The sequence below is a fragment of the Artemia sp. Qi Xiang Cuo genome, chromosome 3 (assembly GCF_049724085.1).
Source record: "Artemia sp. Qi Xiang Cuo chromosome 3, ASM4972408v1, whole genome shotgun sequence".
Lineage (NCBI taxonomy): Eukaryota > Metazoa > Arthropoda > Branchiopoda > Anostraca > Artemiidae > Artemia > Artemia sp. Qi Xiang Cuo.
The window spans coordinates 73,953,929-73,980,285 of record NC_142796.1 but is presented as its reverse complement, the minus strand read 5'-3'; the positions used below and the strand labels follow the sequence as shown (position 1 = coordinate 73,980,285).

The following is a 26,357-nucleotide window of genomic DNA, read 5'->3' as shown; positions in this document are numbered from 1 at the left end:
TGTGATTGGTGATAAACAACCTTGCCCTTCCTACTAAGAGAAAATTTGTGCCTGAAAGAAGAACTGCGCCTCCCCCAGGCATATATTCTTAAAAAATTCGTGTAATTGCACCCCCTCACATCTTCCTTAAGACTTAGGCCTTTATGAGACTATTTACTACTTTATTAAAAAAAAAAGGAGAAAAAAGAGACTGTACATAAAACTGCCTTGGGTTTCCCCAGCTTATTATGTGAATTAAACATGCATTTATCGAACTCCTATTTTACGAATTCTTTATTTATATTCAGCAGATAAGTTTAGCTCTTAAATTTGGCACACATATGTCTTTAAAACTTAACAATCTTCTGTTGAATTATTTTCTGTCTTCAATCATGGTAATCAGAATAATTTACGTACGGGTCCTTTACGAATGCAAAATCAAAATTTTATCCTGGAAAAACTAACGATCAAAAGTATTTATAGGGCTTTAAAGAAAACCACTGGGCTCCTCTGATACCTTAATTTTTTTGATTAATTTCATTACAACATTAGGTTGTTCTCGGAATTTAACAACAGATGCATTTCAGTATAGAGCTATGGTTAAAATGGCGAAATGAAAGGCCTGAACTGAACAAATGATAGAAGTTGCCAAGGGTAAAAAAAGAAAAATCAGGTTTTAAATCTAAACGCATAGTTTCACAAGTCTTTTCCAGACTGAGGATTATCTTTTTCACATTTAATTAATATAAGGAAGTCGACAAAATCATTACCAGCACTCCTTGATGGGATATATTTTTCTTCGAGAGTTCAGAACAAAGACTGACAAACGGGACCCTCTCCTCGCAGAGAGCCACAAAATGCGCCAGATTTTCCATTATATAGGAAGGAGCCTTTGATTTTTTCTTCTCATTTTGCATCAAAATGTCCGCAGGTCGTTTGCCCATCTCGTTCACTATATCAGCTCCTGTATTATGAGTCATTATAAATGGATCCAACTCCGCCATACCTATCAAATAAAAACAAAGCTTAATGAAGTTTTAATTAAAAAGAAATTGCACATTCGTGCACATTTAGTCCTTAACAATTAAAAAAAACTTGCACATACAATTGCTCTATTTTTAGCCTGATGAAAAAAAACATGCATCATACAGTCTGTGCCGCCCAGTAGTTAAAGAACGAATGTTCCGTCTTTCTTTTCCGCGATGACTATGCAATTTTCAATAATAATCTTCAATACCAATGATACTAAAGATAATGACTTCATTATTGATGAGCTCTACAATTAATTTAATCTAGTATGTCTGCAAGAGCATCTTCTGACAGACTTAGGCATTAATTTTTACGTCGAAGCCCTCGCCACGATGTTTTTTACCGCTGCAAAGCTACAAGAGGCCGCCCATCCGGCGGGCTAGCTTGAGTTTTAGGCGTGTTCCGAATGTGGCTTCTCTAGTATTTTTTCATTCAAATTAGTTTTTTTAGGCTATCCGGATGGGAACAACTGTTTTCATTATATCATATCTTCCTTATGACTATCACTCTAAAAGATCGCTGACTCAATATGCTAAAGCACGTAACATTCTGAAGTTTCTTGTGGATAGAATATTTTCAAATTCTCTATATTTTATAGTATTTGGTGACTTTAATATAAATACAAATCAATCATCAGTGAGAAGTGATTCAATATTGGACTGATTTCCGTCTTATCAAATAATACCTAAATATCATCCGTTTCCTTACATTAAACATTCAGGCAGTAAGAGCAATGTTGATCCTATTATTTTCTCAGCTAATATAGATACATCATTAGTGTACATCATACGGAAACTACACCATTAGTGTCTGTACATGTGGGGGAGCATGCCTTAGACAATCTTCGTACTTCATTAACTCTTACACTTAATTCAAACCATAGAAACATTAGTGAATTGCTCTGGCCTTCCTAATGGTTTCGAAAAAGTAACTGGAAGAGAGCTGATTTTCCTCTTTATATTTTCACATTAACAAAATTGCTGACTGCCGTTTGTGTTCCATATCATCTGCTCCAATGACCTGTACCAGCGAAGTGCAAAAAGGACTTTGCTCTTTGTCAATTAGTTAAATGTCTAGAGGAAGCAAAAGAGTTGTTGTGGCGCTGTAACCTGTTAGATGTGATACGCAAAAACCTATTTGGTCTCTGGATCCTAATTTAAAAACTTCTAAAATAAAGCAAAGCTGTGGATAAAAATACGGAGTAAATGCAATAGACCACATTGCGGATTTCTTTTTTTTTTATCTCAAGTGTAATACCCACAATGAATATAAAAATATCGTAAGTCATATGATACGCGGTATAGATTTTCCTGCGTCAGAGCGAGAATGGCGAAAAATCATTTCTGAAACGATTGGAAATGATGCTTCAAGCAGTAACTGTCTTCCATGGTCTGCTTTGTACAACCATTACTCGTTCCCTCTTCCCTTCTCACCGACTGCTGACATTGAGAAAATACGTCAGCACTTGTAGAAGAGCCCAGGCAAAATAATCTATAACAATATTGGCAATAATAATGATTTTCTTTCTTTTTTGTTGATCTTGTGACAAATAATAAGACATTGAACAAAATAAAACGTTTTCAGTAAAGCACAAGTTGCACTCCGGACCTTAGAAAACATAGGGCGTTAGCCCTTCTCCTGTATGTGGTAATTTCTTTCGTTTTAAGGTTATCTTGATTATTCAATGTAATTTCGGTTCGTTTTAAATTTTACTTATTATTTTGCTTTATTTCGCTTGTCTTTGCTTTAATGCAACTCTTTACTTTTCTTTGAAAAAATTCTTTTTTGAAAAAAACTTTTTTTAGCATTTAATTATGTAACATGTGAAAAATGCTCGGTGATTAAAGTGAAATATGAATTCTTAACTCTAGAATGGGTTGCGTATTTTCAATAATTATTAAGCAACATTAAAGTTACAAACATTAAATAACATTAAAGATATAAAAAACGCTTTGTGTTTTTTCTAATTTTGTGTTATTCGTCATTTTTAATTATTTGAAAGAGTAGAGTATTAAATATAGACACGGGAAAACAAAACCAAAGTAATATAAAAATGATAATGAAAGAAGGACCAATACAACTCCCATTTCCCCTCCTAATTATACTTTATAATTAGGAGGGGAATATACTTTTTAAATTATGCTTTTTATATTACATATTCTTTTATTACTTTATTTTATTATACTTTTAAACATATTTTTTAAATATTTATTTTATATTACTTTTTAAATATACTTTTTAAATAAATATACTTTTTAAATAAATATACTTTTTAAATATATAATGATTACACATTTTAAATATACTTTATAATTCCCCTCCTAATTATACTACTTCCTAACTATACGTAATTATACTTTATGTAAAATGAGAGTCTCTGTTGTTCTTACCAAGATTAAGTCAAATCTCAGGAAACTACCCGAGTTATTATGTTAACCAGTAAACCTAGGTAGTAAGTAATTAATGAAAAAAAAAAAAAAAAAAACAATAATGATCTTTTTACAATTTAGTTGTGACAGAGAAAAAAAGAGTACAGACCTGTGACCTTCAAGTACATCTGGGTAGAACTGGGCGAGGCTTCAACAGAAGTGCTGTCAATAGAGGCACTTTTTACACTGAGCATGTAAACAGAGTAGTTCACTCTGGCTTCTTTCACTTCCTTGAAATCCAGAACTATAACACTGTTTGGATGCTTATGCAGCTTAATCAATATCTTGTGTTTCCCAAGTTTATACCTCCTATGTTCAAGACTAAAAATAAGAGGAAGTTTATAATGCAATGAAACTGGCAAATGTTGCAAAGTTTTCTCACATCGTCTCTGAATAACACAAAAACGAAGTTCAGCCAATGCATTTTCTACTTTTCCCCAATCACCAGTAAGAAGATTCTGAATAAAATCAGATGTTATACTCTTTGGTACCTCTTGCTGGGGGATGAATGCTTGAGCTTGGCCAGAATATGTATCTATAGTAATCATTAACTGTTCTGAAACCATACATGGTGACAACAGTGGTACATTCAAGACAGGTGGCGTTCCATGCACGGCGCATTCTATTTCTTTCCCTAAACGCTCTTCTAATATTTTTTTCAAATCTAGAAGTCGGGATTTCGCTCTTGTTTGAATAGTGTGCATCAACAACCTCTCAATAGATAAATCAGACGGTTTGGCAACCCTGTCTAATAAAGGAAATGCTTGTGATGTCATTGGCGGCATATGAGTTATCAATAAAGGCATTTGCGAATCTTTCGGGTCTATTTGCAGCATAAGAATGTGCGGTATGTCCTTTCCACTACTATCTTTTATATCCAGCCAATAGTGGATTCCTAGCTGTCTTCCTCGTATATAATCTGCATCGGATGCTGAACGAACCAGTTTACCTAAACGAGACTCACAAAGGTGCCGTACTTGGTAGAATAAAACATCCAGCTGTAGACTTAAACAAAACGCATGCAAGCAAGTGTACAATTCCACTAAAGGCTCATTATTATCATAAAGTCTACTTTGGACCATTTGATGTATATAAATGGTTTGACCTTTATTTACAAGATTTTTTCCTCGTCCGTTTTCACGATCTTCGACTAGTATAGATACTTCAAGCAATCTCCACGGCATTTGAGGGCTATCACCCATCAATGTTAAGGATACTTGAAACTCACTATCCACAGTGAAGGTGACACGACCATTCTCAATATTGAGCTGGCGCATGCGATCTGGTATAGTTGCTGACATGAGCCTATGTTCAATTACCTACAAAGAAACAAATCAAGTAAACAAAACCAGATGAAGAACCTACTTTGCACTCTCAAAATTTCATTTACTAGCGCACTTTTAAATGACCCATTCGACCAGCTTCTACTTCGTCTTGAATGCACAAATGACAAAAATATAATACTCAAATTTTAAACTGGTTGAGCCTTCTCCAAATTGTGAGCATATGATCTGAGTTTCTTTTATTTAGAAAGAAGTTAGCTTAAGCATTTCTATGGATTATTTTTATTCTTAACTATAGAAGTCTTAGCGATTTTAGAGAAAAAAAAATTCAAACAAACTTTAAATCCCTTTATTCTTTTTTAAAACTCGGGAACAGCGCCTATAGAATTTGGCAACTGATCTAATCCAATTTGATTGCACTAATTTTGCTTTAGAAACTAGGAAAGCCTAAGCTATTTTTGGAAGGGATTTAAACAAAATATGGCGTGACATTTATATCTACTTCCTCTTTTCAGATGTACAGAAGTAAGAATATTTTATTCGACTTCATCTAATTTAGTTTTTTATATACAAAAACAAAGCCATTATTCACTAAACTACTATTTAATACGAGATCATTTTAAAGTCTTCACTCGTGTCTCCTTAATATTTTGTCAGCTCTCCAGGAACAATCCCTAGGCCCTTAGTATTTTTGTTTCTGATCATTATTCGTATCATCTGTAAAATGTGTAAGAAATTGTAATTTCTGTATTATCTGTCTTGGCTTTTCTCTGTCTACAATTACCCAGCTCAGTCTTGATGCAACCTAATTCACATGATTCGGAGCGCGCTTCCAGAGTCAGCTGGTAGGTGCCACTTTTTTGAGGCTTTTAAAATAACAGTAATAAATTCTAATGACTTTAATTTTTTTTTTTCGTCTTTCTTTCTTCCTTTACGGTACTGAATTTACAGCTTTTTTATCTTCCCTCTTTCCACTTTCTTTTTCCTCTATTTTTCTTTCCTTCTTTGCAGTTTGCAATACTAGGTATCTATAAACTGTAAGTAGTTGCACTTATTGTATTCTCTTGTGTTTTACCAAACCATGGAGCCTTGTGGGGAAGATAACATAGTTAACTTGTTTTGTAAATTTTTTGTGAATTAAATAATTTGATAATTACAGTCAATTGCGAACAACCTAGTTTCTTTCTCAGTTCATTTCCGAATATTTTGAGTAAATATAGGATCCAAGTGAACTAAAAATTAAATGAAAATTTATTTTTTCGTTTCTTCAGTTTATGGTATGGATGGATACCACCTGGTCATCCATGCATTTCATTGTCTTCCCAAATACAGTTTGATGTTCCTTCTAGGAAAAGAACGAAAATTATCCCCAAATACTGCTCAAACACCAGAGAAAATGGCTCGAAGCTCTTTATGCGTTTTTTTTCTTCTTTTTTTTTTAATATCGCAAACCCAACGTACTCAGGTTATGCTTAATTCAACAAGTAAGCACACTTACCCCTTTGAAGCACCCTTGAGGGGTGTTTGACGCTACTTCTAGGCTATATAGTAAAAAACAGCATAATGCTGTTAAAATTAAGAAAACACACTAAAAGTATTAGGTTCTTAGATTTGGTTTTGAACATTCATTAAATATCAACATATATCCAGAAAATAATCCCGGCATTCCTTACCACCCTGGAAAATCTTTGAAAGGATCAGTCGAAGACCTGCAAATTTAGACCTTACTAAAACACTGTTTTTCCTGCACAGATCTTGGCAAACAAGTCCTTTTTTTCTCAAGTTTTGACTCTGTATGCGTTTGTCACTGATTTGTATAGATACAAAAAAATTATCTATGCCACAGAAATGCATACAAAAACCTGCATGTACGAACTCATTCACCACGGAATCTTACCTGATTTAATCTCTTAAGAGTACTTTTCAACTCCGAAGGGGTAATTGGCTCAGGAGGAACAATCCTATCTTTAATGCAAGCAGGGAGTTTCCCATAGGTACCAGTTGTCAATATCTCTACCGCAGCAGGTATGTGAAAATTGGGTAGCCTGGCGTTGACTAGTGTGTCTCTTGCCATTCTACATAGGGCATCAGCTGTTTCTACAAAAATCATTGACTGCCTGAAATGAAACACAATTCAAAGGTCGGAAACAAAGTGACATCCTGTTTTTGAATTTAGAATTCATAGCTTTTCGTTAGTGTTTCAAACAGTCTTCCTAGAAATTTTAACATTTTTTGGGAGTCCTTCCCCCTACCAAAAAAAATCAGGGGTCCAGGGGTCCTGAAAATTGTAACAGTGGAAGATCATAGCCACGGAATACTGTGTAGACCGAAGTTTATGAAAATCAAACCTACACAGACAAAACGATTAGACTCAATAAAGGCAAGACCTTTTAATGACACGCATAGAAAAAAAGTACTTTGCACCATGAAATAAAACAATGGGACACTTCTTGCAACAAAAAAAAACAAACGAAACAAACACAAAACCGCTTCAAAGTTCAAGTGTTATTGTGGTAAGACTTTAAGAGTCAAAGTTGAAGGATTTAAACTGGGATCAAAAATACATACAAAATAAATACACAATACAAAGTAAAAGAACAAAAAAGAGTAACTTTTCTATTTATTTCACGAGATTAAAGAAAGAAGGGAACAATTTTTAACACTTAAGACTATTACGCTCACATACCCCCTTCACTTCCACATTCCTAGCGTTATCTGCCCACATTTTCTCTCCTGATCCCTCACTCCAAATACCATTATAATTTTTATTCTAATCACTATATATGGACACTTGTTGTTACAAATTATAATAAGCAATCACGTGTGTAGGTGAGCATTAAATAATTTTAATTCTTAAGCAATGCGTTGAACTACAAACATCCGAACCAGTTGCTCACTTTCCTATTCTAACGACCGAACTGCTTTTAAACATAACAATTATTTTTTAGAAATTCATTTTTTTTTTTGCTCCCAAGTCCACAAACTAGCCCAGGACCACCGCAAATACGGTTATGGGAGGGAGTTTGTGAACCCCTTTTCTTCCAATATCGATATTATTTTTTATTTAGTAGCTTAACATTGGCATAATTTTAATCTTTTGGTATGGATGAATTTCAAATAAACAAATCCGAATTCATTGTAAACAAAAATGCATAATTTGTTTTTCTTTTTTTAATTTAAATATGAATCTCCAAAGTCCTTGGTCATGTTCTAGGAAATATTCCATGATCCCCAAAATCACGCCTATCACCAAAACTCAATAACCTAGCATTGATGCCAAGTTTGTCATATACCAGGATTTTCGCCTTTTCTATCACCCCCCCCTTCCCAAAAAGGAAAAGCAGGGCTCCCACGGCGCCAATAAAGTTAATAAAGCTGTCCACAAAGTTAATAAACCGTTTTCTTCACATAACTTTGTTGACTTTATTGCTGTCGGAAAAAAGTTGAGCTTTATTTAACTTTTTCAAGAAAGTCCGCAAAGTTCAACCAATAGCAGAAGACGTGTGAAAAATTTTAAATATACAACACACAAATTAGTGTCTACAAATATAATAGTGTATACTTGTTGAAATATTTTGCTTGGTAAAAGAATAAGGGTTACACAAAGAATATTTTCATTTATTATTAAACCGAAAAAATTCTTAAAAAGATGGTTTTCTTAGCTTGTATTATTTTAGTGTAAAAAACTAGGAATTCACTACTATAGGTCCAACTATGTTGAAGGGCCATTAGCTAACCTTTGAATCTTTAATGTATGAAAAACAAAAGACGTTTTTTTCCTGAAAACATCATTGATCTTTAAAATCTTTGTCTTACTAAGAGAGCGAGAGAGAGAGAGAGAGAGAGAGAGAGAGAGAGAGAGAGAGAGAGAGAGAGAGAGAGAGAGAGAGAGAGAGAGAGAGAGAGAGAGAGAGAGAGAGAGAGGCAGGGAGAGAGAGAGAGAGAGAGACAGAGAGAGGGGGGGTAGCTCTTCTCTTAATAAATATATTTGTTTCTAAAATATTGACTTCTTAAGCTATTTTGCTATATTCACTGACTTTCAACTAAACGTTTATTTTTTAATAATTTTAAATAATACAGAAATTAACTGTCGCAGAATACTTTGGAACCGAAGTAATACCCCCTCCCCACTAGGTGCAAATTTTAACTTAAAATTATGTTTCTAGAGTATAAAAACTCTAATACATTTTATCTGGGATTTTTTTTCCCTTTTTTTTAGAAGGAAAAAAATCCTCCAAGAAGCTTCATCATAAAAGACTTGGCTTTTGTCCTTTCACCATTTTACCAAGTTTGACAATAATTTCCTAATAACAACCAGAAAGTTACATAAAAATACATGACTAAATCACAAGTTAATACCAAAAGAAAAAAGTAACACCTTGTGTATTCTCGACAATGAATTTTTTAATAATTGTCAGAAAAATAGTGAATTTCAATAGTTGTCAAGTTTTTTATACATATTCTTTATTTAAATTTCCGCATCATAACCATTCTACTCATCCAAATATTTAAGATTGTTAGGAAAACTTGCTTTCTATTTTCTAAAAAAAAACTGGGTTGAAGAAATCAAATATTAGGGTATGCCTAATTAAACCCTCTAGCCACATAGGAATAACTCTAGGAAAGCCCCTAAACTGCTTGTAAGACATGAAATTTTAAGACTAAAGAGCTGAGTGATGTAGACTAGAGATCTAACTGAGGCTAAAAATTTGTAAAATGATTTCAAATTATTAAATCTAGTTAAATTATAGAGTCAAATAAGCATGATAATTTTGCAGTTCAGCATTTGCTTTTCAAAAAATAACAAGGAGACATTCCCCTTGTACATGATGTTGTTTTTTTAAACTCCTTCTGAGGTCAATATATTTTTTTTTTTTGGGGGGGGGGAGGGGGTATTTTTTTATTATCTGCCCTCCATATCATACTGTGGCATTAGGAGAGGATGTGTTTATGTTAAGTTTAAGTTTTATAATTGATATTAAGTTCTTTTTAAATAATAGCTAAGTATCACTTTAAGATACAATAAATAAGTTCTTCTTTTTTAAGGAAGTCAGGGTTCTCCATAATGCCATGAAACATGTGGAAAGAAAAATTCAAACCTATCAAGGAAATTCATGATGCCTGAGCATTTTTCCACTTTAGATGCACTAGATGCCCATCTAACCAGTGCCAACAGTCGGACAAAAAGTTGACGTGTTCTTGAAGCAAATTCAGCTATTTCTTTTTTCTTCTCCAAATCCATCTTCCTTGGCAATAGCTCAGCCAGTACTGTTAGTTCATGATATGTCTTCTGAACAATAAAATCAATTAGAGTTGCAAGTGATAGTGTTCCTTGAACACCAGAATATGGTAAGACCTGTGCATTACCATTGAAAGAGTTTGATGGCCCAGGAATACCATCATCTGGTGATGGAGCCATTTCAGTCTGAAAGGAAAGATTTATTAATAAAAAAGGAAGCTCATGATATGTTTTTTTTTAATAATAAAATTATTAAAGTTACAAGTGGTATTTTTCTTCGAAGACAAAAACATGGTAAGAGCTGTGTGTTTTTCCTGAAGAAGGTGATCCCTCAGTCTGAAAGGAAAAATTATTCACAAACTTATGAAAAATAAAGTACAATGTCACCTCAACTTTAATGTAACAAATAGTTGATACATTAGAGTCAAGAAAAGATATCCTAAACGTTTCTCATAGCATCTAAAAAAATATCTTGACTTTTAAATAGCTAACTACCATACTACCATCTTATGTTGATGCATTTCAGCCTCAATGGAGAATCCCCGAATTCGAAAAATAAAACAAATTTCAAATTGACTTTGATGAAATAGACAGTTGATATACTAGAACCAGAAAAATTTCCTGCATGTTTTTTTAACCACACGATTTGTAGTCTGAGAGCAATAAATAAATACAATTAAAACTTACACAAAAATCCAATTTGAGAAAAGAGTAATAGAAAATTATGGAATCCTACATCCCATATGCTGGTCTAGATTTATGTATCTCACCAATAAAGGCGTTGACTGATAGCTTGTCAACAACTATCTTGAACATTTTCAATCATGATGTATTTTAATGATGTTTAATTTTTTTTAAAGGAGAGGTCTAAGATTTGGGAAATGCTTTTTTTGCCAAAAAACTCCATTCAATTACATTCAATTCCATTCCATTCAATTTCCATTCAATTTACAAAATTGTTTTTCTTATTTTTGGACTTTTACTTCAAATTGTGGTTGAAGGAGGGAGAGATCAAACGCCTGGTTTGATCCACCTCTCCTGTGGGCACCAATGGCATTTAATTTAATTCAAAAACCTGTCTACAAACACAAAGTAAAGGACAGAGCATTAAAAGCAGAAAACAAACAAATACACTTAAAACAATTATGACAACATTAATACATCATAGCCTAATAAAAGACAAGAAAGAAAAAATATTTACAAAGTAGAATTAAATCAACTAAGAGTTCTAAACTATGGATAAACTGCAATCTTCCTTATATATTTTCAGTGAATTTTTAAGCTGCAATTTAATATTTGTGGTGGTATGTGGGCCAGATATTTGGCAAAACAGAAAAAGGTAAATAAATTTTTAGTTTATCTATTTTAGTGAAAACCTTCCAGAGAGGAATAATAAAGAATATGATGCAGCCCAACAGTATTGTAGACTTCCAAGATAAAAATAGTTGAAAAGAAATTTCTTGGTAACAATCAAAGCAGAGAAGGCAGATATTTGGCAAGAGATGGAAGTGATTAGAAGACTGCATACATGGCAAAAAAAAGGTGCTAATAACAAAGCCTAAGTAAAAGATACAGTCAACAGGCTTAAAACTTGTAATAGAGATGTGGAGGACATTTGTATTGGGCCTTCATAAAAGATATCCTTAAAAATAACAAAAAGTAACAAAAAGACAACCATTTTGCCATAAAACACAAAAAAAAATTTTTGGAGACTTGACAGTCTACAGTAAAATGGAGTTAAGGACATTTGGCTCTTGAATACTCTTAAGAATTAGCTTGTAAATATTGAACTCTTCTCTAAATCAAATTGCTAAAATTCATTAAAATCAAAAAAAATTTTAATAAAATTTCAAGAAAACTATATTCAGTGCAAAATAGAAGATCCCAATTTTCATATCTTCAACAAAGGGACTCCACCACCATTTCTGAAGAGAGAGCTGCTAGTGTGAAGGTGAATGCCCTTATATTGCCTTATCCATGCAACAAGTTGACAACCAATAGTAGTAAAATCCCTTAATGCCTTATCCATGCAACAAGTTGATAAATAACCAAAAGTATTGATTAAGTTATATGAACTTTAATGGGTAAAATTACAGTATGAATTGAGTGGCTAAGTTCATTTGTCTTTATTCACTCAATCAACTAGGGTCAGAAGGGAATAAAACTAGCAATTCTTTAAATTACATATTTCAACTGGTGACCAGCGTTTACCCCCCCCCCACGGAATATATCCAAGGGTAGATAACCTCCCTGGAAAATAAGGTTTTCCAAATTTGGGAATTTTATTTGAGTTTTTTTTGTACAGGGAAAGAATTTTGGTACTTGTGTATTATACATCACTCACTCAACTTTACGCTATGCAGAACGTGAGAACAAACTGGTTTCTTCTGTTAGTTTCTTTCAGCTTAGCATGAGACAAGACACAGACAAGTGACAGAATAGATGGGAAATACATAATTTGGGCTATATTTTTGCACATGAGGGGAGGGGGGGGTAAAGTATTTGGACAGTTTGAAGTTGGAAGACAATTGTTACTTCATAATATGCAGACCCATTATAATTTACATGTAATGTAACATTATATTATATTATAATATAATATAACATAGAAGGTAATAGAAGTATAATGTCAACAGTAGATTAAGTTTTCTCATAAAGTACTAATGCAGAATGGTTTGTCATCTAATAAACCAGAGGAGGAATGTGATGCTCTTTCTGAACATTTTGTTATATTGGTGCAAATTTATTTTTGTATATTGTATCCTTTGAAGCCTTTTATAGAGGGTTGAATAGGAAATCCATCATTCATAACAAAGTACAAACAATTGTTTATGTTGGCAAGTAGTGATTCATTTCCTTATATTTCTGATGTTTTTACTTCTATTATTAATGTACATCTGAAACAGGGGAAATTTCTTGATTGTATGGAAGCTGCTAGGATAGCTCTTGTTTTTAAGGGCAGTAATAAGAATGAAATCATCACTCTATCTTGGTTTCACCTGTTATATGTAGTGCTCAAGAAAACTGTGCTGATGCTAGAACATGTGATCATTTGGAACTACCTAAACTGTAATTAAATTCAAATCAATTTGGTTTCAACAACAGCAGAACTACTCAGATGGCCTTATCATATATAGCTTCAGTAATTAATGGAGCATTGACAAAAATCTTAGAGGAGCTGGTTTGCTTCTAGATTGATTAATGCATTTGACACTGCAGACCATCAAACACTATTAAAATGAACTTTATGGATTAATAACAGCTACTTTGGCTTTGTTTCAATATAACCTCCCAAATAGAGAACAGTATTTTCTCCTAAATGGCTTCTCTTTAAGTAAAAGTTAAACAAGTTATGTCCCCAAAAGCTCTGTGTCAGGTGTCTGGTAATTTTCTTTTATTAATGATCTATCTAATATTGTTCTTACAGAGGCAATGCTGTAGCATTCCCTACAGTAAAGGCCATATTGCTTCAATTTTGTTTTTTCCTCCAGAGGTACTTCATATGGAAGGGTTGTTGCATAAATTTCAGAGGGAGGCTTATTTGATCAGAAATTGGAAGATTTAGTGCCCTTTTTAAGAATCAGAAGTGATTGGAGGGCAACTAACCCCCCCCCCCCATGCCCTCTTTTCTTGAAAGGCATCCAATCAGAATTTTTAGAAAGCCATTTTTTGTTCAGAATAGTCCAAAGATCACACAACAATGCCTTCAGGGTTGACATCCCCACCCCCCAAGACCAGGAGTAAGAATTGCAAGTTATGCCCTGAGGGCATATAAGGTTTTTAAGGAAGGGTGGTTGTATAAACTTTGGAGGAGGCTCATTTTGATCAGAATAGTACACAGAGCAGACAACAATTACAGCAGGGTCAACACAACTCCCAAGAGCCTAAGGGCAAGCATTGTAAGGTATGCCCTGGGGACCTATAAGCATTTTTACAAACTTTCACACTCACAAGGGGGCTCACACATAACTAGTTCAAACACACTCACACACATACCCAGGTGGAAGGGGCTGTCATATAAACTTTGGAGGGGGCTCATTCAATTGTAAATCCAGAAGTCCTAGTGTCATTTTTTAAATTCAGAGTGATCAGAGGGTAACTAGCCCCTCTTCATGTCCTCTTTGCCCCAAATGCATCCAATCAAAACTTTGAGACAAGACATCTTTTTCTAAATGGTTCAAAAATTATGTAACAATGCCTTCAGGATTCCCAGCACAAGGACTAGGGTTGTAGGTTATGCCCAAGGGGCAAACAAGGTTTTTATGAGAGGTGTAATTGTATAAACTGTACAGGCGGCTCATTTGACTGGAACTTCAAAGTTCTACTTTGCTTTTTAAGAGCCAAAAGTAATTGGAGGGCAACCCTCTTTACCAAAAATGTATTCAATCAAAAGTCTGAGATAGCCATTTTGTTCAAAACAAGTCAAACATTATATAACAATGCCACTAGGGTTGATACAACTCACAAGAGCCCAGATCAAGGGTTGTAAGTTATGCCCTGAGGACATGTAAGGTTTTCACAGAGGGGGTGGCCATATAAACTTTGCAGGAGGATCATTTGATTGGAAATTGAAAATTTCAATTCCCTTTTGAAGAGAAAAAAGTGATTGAAGAGCACAACCACCCCACACCCACCCATGTCCTTTTATTCCAGATATATCCAATTGCAATTCTAACATAAAAATTTTGTTTAAAAAAGTCTAAAGATCACACAACTATGCCTCCAAGGTTGACACGGCCCCCCCCCCCCAGTGCCTAAAGCAAGAGTTGTAAGTTATGCCCTAGGGGCATTCAAGGTTTTTATGGAAGGAGTGGTCATATAGGCTTTGGAGAAGGCTCCATTTGATTGGAAAATGAAAGTTCTGGTGCTATTTTTAAGAGTCAAAAGTGACCAGAGGACAATTAACCCCCCTCCCCCTTCCCCCCTTTCCCCAAATGCATCTGCAGATCACAGATTCTTATGATAGAGACATGAAAACTGGAAAAATATTCATAATACTAACCAAAACATTGGCAATCAAAAAGAAACAGAAATTACTGAAAAAAGAAACTTGCCAAAAAAAGAAGTTGTTCAAAGTAAAAAAAAAAAAGAAAAAAATATGTCTCTGGGAATAAGATAAATAATGTAAATCTCTATACCCCTAAAATCTAGGTTATAGTGAACTAAATACCTGGCAATCAAGAACTAGTAGAAATTAATTAAAAAAAAACACTTTCCAAAAAATTAATTTTTCAAAGAAAACTAAAGGTCATATTAACCTTAAGAACAGTGGAAATCAATTCCTATAGTAATTCACTCAAAATGACAGAAATTACTATTAAGGAATAAATAAAAACCCCAAAAAACAGAAATTGCATAAACAATCAAAGTAAACCAACATACAACAGGTATTAATAAAAATGAATCAATAAATCTTAAACTGAATATGCAAATCAAGCTTAAAACTAAAAAAAAAAATACTACAAACAAGGCTTTGGTTACTGCCTCCTTCTCTAACCATGATAGTCTAAAAGCTACTGTGTCATTTGCATTTTACTGAAAACAAATTATATTACAAATATTTTCTTTGTTTCTTTGTACAACACTGAAAACAGAAATAAAACTACAGTGAAATAAAATATTGAACTGCTGAGCTTTCAGCAATTAATTTCATTATATATCAAACATTCAGTTGTTCAAGACACATACAGTTTTCAAACAAATTATAGCCTATCACAAATATTTTCTTTTGTACTTCTTAGAACATTGAAAATGAAAAATTAAAGTGAGATAAAAATGTTGAACTGATGAGCTTCTAGCTATTAATATAATTATATATCAGATATTCAGTTCAATTTTATCAGTTATTTCAAAGATTGTTTAAGACACACATAGTTTTTACTCAAAACAACAACAATGCAGTAGGCTTTAGACTTTTACAGCTAGGGAAGGGGGCAGTGGCTAAACTCTTGTTTGTAGTAATTTTTGTTCATTTTAATCTTGATTTCCATATTCAATTTAAGTTTTACTTGTTTTAAGATTTATTTAGTCATTTATATTAATACATGCTCTATGTTTGTTTGCTATGATTGTTTTTTTAATTTCTGTTCGTTTTGGGTTTCATTTGTTCTTTAATTGTAATTTCTGGTCATTTTGAGTTTAAATTATTATTTCTGCCAGTCTTAAGATTAATATGGTCTTTACTTTTCTTTGAAAAACCTCATTTTTGAAAGTTTTTTGTTAATTAACTACAATCAGAAATTTAGTCTAGCCTGTATTTCCTGGGCCCAGGATCACAACAGCCTCATTTTTTGGTTGGGAACAAACCTGTAAACATTGTGTTGAAAAAAACTATTTGTTGAAATGTTTATAATTATTAGAAAAAATTATGAGTATTTTTACTTCAGGATCATAATATTATTTATTTTCAATGTGTAAAATATTTAGACATGTATTTCTTGGTTTATAGTTTTGCCCTCCAACTACTTATATTTTATATTTATTGTTGGTTGTTATACACTCTAGGGCTATATTTGGTTCTATAAAAGGAGAGGGTATAATTGTTGTGATATGAAAGATTATTCTGGGAAAGAGCATTGAATAGGGGTTTGAGTGACACTACTCATCTGTTATTACAATGTTTCCTTCACAGAAATGATCTTGCTATAAATTTACCAAATGTAATTCTCCGGTAAAATTCTACTTTAGCTACTTCTGGCTATCTTGGAAAGGAGTTTGGTTAGGAAAATGAAATTTTCAGGGATAGATCTACAGGCTAAAGTATGTCCCGGGAAGGTATTTTGAAGTACCTACCCCCACTCCTTCTCCTCTAGAGGGTCCTGACCTTTGATGACCTTTAAAAATATGTGTGTTATAAAAGTGAAACCTTATAAAATAGATCTTCTGCTTAAAATGAAGTCCAACAAAATTGTTTCCAGCCTCACAACTTTGCTCAATCCTGATTTATAGAGTTTTAAAGATATGCAAATACATTTCCTAAATTTTGAAAATTAACATTGATATGGCTTAAAATACTACTTAAATAACAGGAATTGCATTTTCAGAACTAAACCCAGAGAAAAAGAATCTTATAACAGAAAATTAAGGTAAAATTTTGTTTTGTCAAAATTTCAATAGGTATATACCTGTCATGTAGGCAAATTTCAGGATCCTCTAGAGGGAGAAGGAGCGGAGATAAGTACTTCAAAATACCTTCCCAGGACATATTTTAGCCTGCAGACCCATCCCTGAAAGTTTCAGTTTCCTAACCTCACCCCTTTCCAATATAGGTAAAAGTAACTAAAGTAGAATTTTACCAATTCTCCTAATAACTTTATAGGTTTTCTAATTTCATAGCTCAAATTAAGCTAAATCAAAAAAAATTCTTTTCTTGAGTTATTTATTAGCTTATAGATAACATTACCACTTGATGACATATTTCAATGCTCTTTCTAAATATACAACTTACAACCCTTGCAATGCATCCCAGCATGGCCCCTAATAGGGCCAGGTATAGTACTAAGCTATACACAAAGTTTGCTGATTTTGTGAGCCTGCATTATTAAATTTACTTCTTTATTCTCAAAAGCTGGTTCATAATAGGCTATCAAACAAAGCCAATTTGAAAAAGAGCACAATTTGGTACATAGCCAAGGGCTATACATCCCAAGAAGCTGGGATGTATTATGTAGAGCAGTGGCTAATAGCCTATACTCAGAAAGAGCATTATAAGATACACTGAGTGGTATGTTCATATTCCAACTATTCCAAAAAAGAAAAAACTGATAAGGGGACTGAATAACAAAAACCAGACATGAAAAAATGAAATAGGTCTATACCACTAGATTCTCTATTCAAGGGTCTTTTTTAATATAATAATCACTGCTCTTACAGTGCTAGTTTCTTGACTTTGTTTTTCCTTAGAAATTGACTTTATTTAAGATTATGAACAACTGTTGATGAGAAACAAGCTCAAAACACTATAACAAACTAAAAAATCAGCAATATTTTGTATGTAGCCTAGGGTAATATCTCTAGTATTTGAAACATGCCTAACCTTGAATGAATATTTTGATTAAAATGTATCTTTCTTAGATAGCCTATATTCATAGGTGCAATGTTTTAAATAGCAGAGAATGGCTTTATGGTTGGGACTAGCCTAGTTAGGATTGGATGACTATAATCTAGGAAAACTTTTTTTCTTCATATTTAAACTTACATCAAAGTTATTATCACATTCTAGCTGGCCTAGTTCCAATAGCCTGTATGGGCCTTTTTAAGCAAATCAAAAAGTTAGGCTAGAAAAAGTATGCAAATGAAATTTTTCTGGGAGTAACCTATTCCTACCAATATTCAACACTGCTGCTAGGCTGTATTAGCTGCTTGATAAGGAACTATAATACTGTTTAATAATAAACTAGAAAATAATACGGGGTCTTCGCCTTCTTCTAGCGCTTTGTCTTCGAGTTCGATATGCACTTGCTCAGACTTCAAATCGCCCGGATCTTCATATTCCATTTATTCCAATCCCCAGCCAACCTAACATTCAAATCAAATCCGTTGATTTTTGAATCAAATTCAAGTTGCCATCAAGCTATGGCTAATTAGAGAAAATGCCAAGACAGATAGTCTGAGTGAGGGGCAAAGCCGGCATAGGCCAGCTTTTAAATTAAAATCAAGCCATGGCTAATTGGAGAAAAGCCAATGCAGATAATTTGAGGGAGAGGCAAAATAGTGCTGACATAAGCCCTTTTCAGGATTGTATAAAAAATGATGTCATTTTCCCTTATAGATAGATAGTCTATCATCCATCCATCCCTCCCAGGGCAGAACTAAGGTAGATAGTCATAGAACAAATGGATAATCGGGACTTTTGGGTTGATTCATAAGGTACATTTTAGGTAGGAATCTGATGGCTTTGAGAAAACCAACTTTTCCACTTGACTTTAAATGTTGCTGCTAAAGCTTAAGCTGCTTATATTGGCTTTGAGTTACCTTAAAATTTTTAGGTAACGTGATAAATTTTACTTTAAAGGATGGGCAAATTACATAATTTGCAATTCTTACACCGAGACCGGTTTGGCATACCTGGAGGAATAGCTATTAGAATTGTTTACTGGTTTGAACAAAATGACAATTTCAAAGTTCCGATCAGTATTCTAGGGACATCTTAGACCGGCAAGGAGGAGGGGGGCTCCGATACCTCTTTAACGGCTCCTCAATATACATCGACAGTTTCAAATGAATACCCTCTACAGTTCTTTAGATATTGCTGGATTTCCCTTTCCACAACAAACAAGCACATAGTCTACTTTGATTGCGTTCCTCAACCCTCTTGACTATTTGTTCAGCGTAGTTAAAAGGTCCAAAAATAATGTCTTTGAAGATGACAATTCCCCACAGTCCTCAGGGCAGAGGTTGTAAGTTATGCCCTAGGGGCATATAAAGTTTGTATGGAAAGGGTGGTCGTACAAATTTCGGAGGGGGCTCATTGGATTGGAAATCATAAACTGTAGTGCCCTTTTCAAAATTCTGAGTTATCAGAGGGCGGATACACCCCCCTCCTCACAACTCGTATTTTCCTGAAAAATACCTGATAGAAATTTTGAGGTGACCATTTGTTCTATAAACCTCAAAAAAGGCTCATTCAATTGTAAATTCAAAGGGCATTTTTTACAGTCAATAGTTATTGAAGGGCCACAAGCCCCCCCCCCGCGCCCATCAATTCCCAGAACATATCTAATCACAATTTTGAGATAGCCATGTTATTCACCATAGTTGAAAGGTCTGGAAATTATGTCTTTGAGGATGACAATTCCCCCCCCCCCCACACACACAAACTTCAGCACAAGGGTTGTAAGTTATGCCCCAGGGGCATATATGGTTCTTATGGAAAACGGTCGTATAAACTCCAGAGGCGGTTCATTGTATTGGAAATCAGGTCTTCTAGTACCCTTTTTAAAAGTGAAAGTGATTGCCCCCCCCCACTCCAACGTCGGATTTTCCACAAATACATCCAATAAAAGTTTTGAGATAACCATTTGTTCAAAAATAATCCGAAGATCAAGGAGGCACACTTGTGCCTCTATAAAGAGGCGACCCACCACAATGTTAAGCGATTTCAGGTCCTAGAGGTCGCAGAGAGACGGCGGTAATTGCATTTTGTAGCCCAAGCTCAAACTAAGAAACTTGCAAAATTTCATCCTCCTCCGACTTTATCTTCATGGGGTAAACTGGCCCGGAAGTTTGGACCCTCCCACCACAGCCCCCCTTTAACGTTGTCTGATTGGGCTGAAATTTAGAGGTTAAGCTTTCCTAGGGCCCGGGAGCTTATCCTCGAAATTTCAGATCAATCCGATTACTCCTTCCCTGTTTTCAAAAAACCAAATATAGCCACTTAAAATTCATCTCTTTTTTTTTTGTTAGCCACGCCTACAGGCCACAGTTGGCAACGGATCCGGTTGAATGAGGACTCATTCGAAGCAGAATTCGACCTGTTAGGGCCTTTTGATATTTTCAGACCGAAAAAATTATCCCCCGAATTTACATTTACGAAAAACCTCGTTTTCCTATATTAGCCCATGTTAATTTTTCCCTCCACAACCCCCCTTTAACGTTGTCTGATCGGGCTGAAATTTAGAGGATAAGCTTTCCTGGGGCCTGGGAGCTTATCGTCGAAATTTCAGCTCAATCTGATCACTCCTTCCCTGTTTTCCAAAAACCACATATCAAGATTTTTGGGAATTTGCTTGCGTCGAAAATACCTTCTATTTGCTAAACAACAATTACTATTGTGTTTGTATAGTCCAGCGGCTGAGACTTCAGACTTTCAGGCGGAAAACTCGGGTTCGATTCACCATCAGAGCAACTTTTTTATATACTTTGAAAAGAAACTCAGTTTCTTTTTTAAATTATTTGAAAAAAATTACGTTTTCTAAAGAGTTAAAGAGGCTGAGTTACAAGGTCGACCCTTAAAACGTACAGGGATTAGGAGGCACAGTTGGGGGGCTGTTAAAGAGGCTGAGTCACAAGTTCGAACCTTAAAACGTACAGGGATTAGGAGGCACCCTGTACGACGTGATTTGAGTATTCAGGAATTAAAAGCCTTAACACAAGAATGTTCAAGAGCGGGGGGTTTGGGGGCGGAAGCCCCCCAACTTTAACTCCTGACACGATCAGCTAACAGTTAGTCAAGCAATAATAAGTAATAAACTGTACAAAAACGTGCAGAAATTATTTGAAAAAAACTACGTTTTCTAAAGAGTTAAAGAGGCTGAGTTACAAGGTCGAACCTTAAAACGTACAGGGATTAGAGGCACAGTTGGGGGGCTACCACCCCCCAAACCCCCGCTTTCGCAGCCTTTAAATATAAAAAAAATTTCTTTAAACTGAAAGTAAGGAGCGACATTAAAACTTAAAAAGAACAGAAATTATTCCGTATATGAAAGAGGCTGTGCCCTCCTCAACGCCTCGCTCTTTACGCTAAAGTTTTTACTTGTTTAACAAAAGAGTTGTGAGACAAGTCAAAACTTTAGCGTAAAGAGCGAGGCGTTGAGGAGGGCACAGCCTCTTTCATATACGGAATAATTTCTGTTCTTTTTAAGTTTTAATGTCGCTCCTTACTTTCAGTTTAAAGAAATTTTTTTTTATATTTAAAGGCTGCGAAAGCGGGGGTTTGGGGGTGGTAGCCCCCCAACTGTGCCTCCTAATCCCTGTACGTTTTAAGGTTCGACCTTGTAACTCAGCCTCTTTAACTCTTTAGAAAACGTAGTTTTTTTCAAATATCACATAATAGGGCCTTTGAGGTGGACAGAATTCATCAGAGTCTAGGGTTGAGAGTTAAAAGTTATGCCCAAGGGGCATATAAGTTTTTATGGAAGAGGTGGTCGTGTGAACTTTAGAAGAGGGTCATTGATTTGAAATGTGTAGTTCTAGTTCCCTTTTAAGAGTCAAACATGATGGAGATCAACTAGCCCCCCCCCCTCCCTCCCTGACATCCTCTTTTCCATAAAATTCATTCAATTGAAAACTTGGGATATCCATTTTGTTACCAATAGTCCAAAAATCATATAAAATGTCTTTAGGGTGGACACAATCCCTCAGAGCCCATCGACAAGGATGGTAAATTATGCCTTGGGTATATTAACTTTATATGGACCAGGTAGTCGTATAAACTTTTGATCGGATGGAGCTCATTTGATTAGAACTTGGAAATTTTAGTGCCCTTTTTAAGAGTCAAAACTGAATAGAGAGCAATCAGCCCCCTCCCCCAAGCTTATCATTCCCCAATATACATATCTGATTGAAATTTTAAGAGTCTTATTTTGTTCAGCCTTGTTGAAAGATCCAGTAATTATGTATTTGGGGATTTCAGCCTCTCTACACTGCTCAGAACAATGGCTGTAAATTAGGCAATTTGTTCATTGTTTACACTTAGTATATGCTATTGAGAAAGGTATGCATGTTTGAATCTTACTTTCCAAGAAGGCGAAGGGTATTCACGTGAGACTTTCAGAGTATGTTGAAGAGAGTGTTGAACTAAATCAAAACACGTTATGTGCATTCGGATTGTCAAAAAGGTTTAACACAGGAATAACTGAGTAGATTAATTCGAAAAACTCAGGAAATAATAAGGGACATGATCAAAAAGGCAATATTTGCAGGTTACCAATACTACTACGACTACCACCACTACTACTACGATACTACCCCGTTTACAGCATTAAGGAGAAGTTTTATCTAAATCAAAAGACGCTATGTGCATGCAAACTGTCAAGAATTGATTTGGGTATTAATGTGGAACTTTCAGAGAATAGTTAAAGGGGAAGATCATCTCACCAAACAGCAATATTTGCACACTACTGCTAATATTGCTGTTACAGCTACATTTAGTACAACTTCTACTACTTTTATTGTAACTACTTGTAGAGCTAAGAGCATTTACATGAAAATTTCAAGAAGTATATGAACATAAAGGTTATCAAAAAGGTATATCAGCAATTTCAAAGCGATGGCTAATTGTATTAAGTTGACACTTCCACAACTTGAAGAGAGGGATATTCTGGGGCAGCCATATGGAGGGGGGGGTGCAGGGGGCTTCAGCCCGCCCTCTCGCTGAGTGATACTGCCTTATATTTTATATTTTTGTTTTGAGATTTCTATTGTACAGTATTGAAAGTCATAGAACAAAGGGATAATCGGGATTTTTGGGTTGATTCATAAGGGACATTTCTGGTAGGAATCTGATGGCTTTGAGAAAACCAACTTTTCCACTTCACTTGAAATGTTGCTGCTAAAGCTTAAGCTGCTTATATTGGCTTTGAGATACCTTAAAATTTTAAGGTAACGTGATAAATTTTACCTTAAAGGATGGGCAAATTACATAATATGCAATTCTTACACCGAAACCGGTTTGGCATACCTGGAGGAATAGCTATTAGAGATGTATACTGGTTTGAACAAAAGGAAAATTTCAAAATTCCGATCAGTATTCTAGGGGCACCTTAGAACGGCAAGGAGTAGGGGGGAGGGGGCTTCAATACCTCTTTAACGGCTCCTCAATATACATCAATAGTTTCAATTTAATACCCTCCACAGTTCTTTAGATATTGCTGGTTTTCCCTTTCCACAACAAACAAGCACATAGTCTGCTTTGATTGCGTTCCGCATCCCTCTTGACATTTGTTCAGCGTAGTTAAAAGGTCCAAAAATAATATCTTTGAAGATGACAACTCCCCACAGCCCTCAGGGCAAGATTTGTGGCTTGTGCCGTGGAGGAATATAAAGTTTTTATAGAAAGGGTGGTCGTACAAATTTTGGAGGGGGCTCATTGGATTGGTACCCTCCCCACAACTCGTATTTTCCTGAAACATACCTGATATAAATTTGAGGTGGCCATTTGTTGTATAAACTTCAAAAAAGGCTCATTCGATTGTAAATTGAAAAGGCACTTTTTACCAGTCAATAGTTATTGGAGGGCCACAAGCTCCCCCCCCGCCACGTTCATTAATTCCCAGAATACATCTAATCACAATTTTGAGATAGCCATGTTATTCACCGTAGTTGAAAGGTCTGGAAATTATGTCTTTGAGGATGACAACTCCCCCCCCACACACACACAACCTTCAGTGCAAGGGTTGTAATTTATACCCAGGGGCATATATGGTTCTTACGGAAAAATGGTCGTATAAACTCCAGAGGGGGTTCATTGTATTGGAAATCAAAGAACCCCCATAATAAATGAAATCAATGAAATCATTGTATAGTATATGTTATTGAGAAAGGTATGCATGTTTGAGCCTTACTTTCCCAGAAGACGAAGGGTATTCAGATGAGACTTTCAGAGAATGTTGAGGGGAGTGTTGAACTGAATCAAAGCATGTTATGTGTATTCGGATTGTCAAAAGGGTGTAACTCAGGAATAACTGAGTAGATTAATTCGGAAAACTCGGGAAATAATAAGGGAGATGATCAAAAAGGCAATATTTGCATGCTACCAATACTAATACGACTACCACCACTACTACTACGATACTACCCATTTTACAGCATTAAGGAGAAATTTTAACTAAATCAAAAGACGCTATGTTCATGCAAACTGTCAAGAATTGATTTGGGTATTAAAGTGGAACTTTCAGATAATAGTTAAAGGGGAAGATCATCTCACCAAACAGCAATATTTGCACACTACTGCTAATATGACTGCTACTGCTACATTTAGTACTACTTCTACTAGGGTGAATCAGGGAAAGTCCGACAATGGGGTAAGTCCGATACCAACCTCCAATTTGTCTATTGCCCATTGTATCTGTGGGAGGCTTTCATATTTGCTTCCATATTAGTAGCAGTAGGCAACAGTGCCATCAACTTCCGGCAGAGATAGCACGCCTTCCGTTCAAAAGGTTTTGAAGATTTTTGGACGGCGTTTTCTTAGGAACACAGGTAACTGAGTTTACTTTAACTTATGCAGATTATAAAATAAGAGAGATAGAGAATTTTTTTTTTTCATTTCTTAGAAACTAAAAGACCAGGAGTATCTTCCCGATTTTTTAAAACAAGCTAATGTTATTAGTTGAAGAGATAAGAGGAGTTTCGGTCTTACCCCCGAAAAAGCCCATCTGGGGAAAGTCCGACATGTCGGTCTTACCCCCTACGGGGGAAGTTTGGCTGGGGTGTCGGACTTACCCCATGTTACCAAAGATTGATATTTTAAATGGTAGAACAGATTCTAAGCTTTAGATAATAAAGGTTGAAGCCAGTAACCATCCTTAGATGGCTCTACTAACTTAATGGAATGTAGTGTTGTGTTGATCATTCATGTATTGCAGTTCTGTGCCTGCTTTCGTTTATCATTCTCCCTTGTAATTTTTTTTTTCGTCTTAACCTTTACTTGTGACCTGCCGTGCAAAAAGTGTAGCAAAGTAGAAATGCTACTTGGCAGGTATCAAATTTGTTGGCAGATTTTGTCTGAAAATTCCCTTTTTACATATAAAATAATTTTTGCTCAAAGAAAAGGTGTCCAAACACAAGTCGTGCTCCGCCGTGCAAAAAGTGGGGTAGCATAGTAGCAATGCTACTTGACAGTTTTCATGGCCTAGTAAAATTTGTTGGCAGATTTTGTCCAAAAATACCAGTGCTTCCACTATCCCCGAGTTTTTGGGGATTTCCCCCAAAATCTGTCTTCTCATAAACATTGTCAAAATTGGTTCCCCAAAAATCCCTTTTCTTTCAGGGTTGACACCCCTAGTGATTTATCACTGACGACAATCCACCCCTAGTAACTATTACTTTCACTTGACTTGACATAATTTTTCACTATTTTCAAAAGTTTATCTCTCAATTATTTACTACACATCAAAACCAGACATAGGTCATTGAATTACTCACCTTTCTTCCTATGCTAGTAAAAGTATACTGACCTTTTTATAGTTGTAGTACAGTGATCAATGAATATTAAGAATGCAGTTGGGTGTGTATTATTTTTGTAATACCAATACCATTGGAGTGTACAGCTCAATCCATAAACTATCAGCAGCAAGCTATATACTGTATACTTGAGAATTTGAATACTGCACACCATTAGCAGTATTAGAGTAAATATGAGACAGTACTTTAATATGATTAAATATGATTCAGAAAACTATTGATATTTCTAACCGCAAGCTATACTAAGTTACATTTGTTACTTTTCTGCAAATTTTACCTATAGAAATACTTTTTGCTCAAAGAAAAGCTGTCAAAACACGGATTTTGCTGCTAAAGTGTTGGCAGATTTTGGAATTTTGCTACTGGCAGTTACGGATTTTTTTGCACACCTGCTTGTGAAAGGTTTTCGAATACATTCATCCATTCATTCATAATTCGCCTTCGAATAAATTCATCCATTCATTCATAATTCCTTTGTCTTTTCTAGATGCCTAG

At 35.0% G+C, this 26,357-nt stretch overlaps 2 protein-coding genes across 2 annotated transcripts in view; one reads left to right on the top strand and one right to left on the bottom strand.

Moving 5' to 3' along the window:
- Positions 1-18,379, bottom strand: part of MED14 (mediator complex subunit 14) — a 41,000-nt gene extending 22,621 nt beyond the window's left edge. The window contains exons 1-5 of the mRNA XM_089087252.1: positions 18,285-18,379; positions 9,820-10,145; positions 6,618-6,837; positions 3,547-4,756; positions 750-985 (exon numbers count right to left, since the gene is read on the bottom strand). Of these exons, the coding sequence (XP_088943378.1) occupies positions 750-985; positions 3,547-4,756; positions 6,618-6,837; positions 9,820-10,139 (1,986 nt within the window). The 5' untranslated portion in view covers positions 10,140-10,145; positions 18,285-18,379. The remainder of the gene's footprint in view (positions 1-749; positions 986-3,546; positions 4,757-6,617; positions 6,838-9,819; positions 10,146-18,284) is intronic.
- Septin1 (Septin 1) overlaps positions 1-26,357 on the top strand; it is a 128,466-nt gene that overhangs the window by 29,786 nt on the left and 72,323 nt on the right. The gene's annotated exons all lie outside the window — the stretch shown is intronic.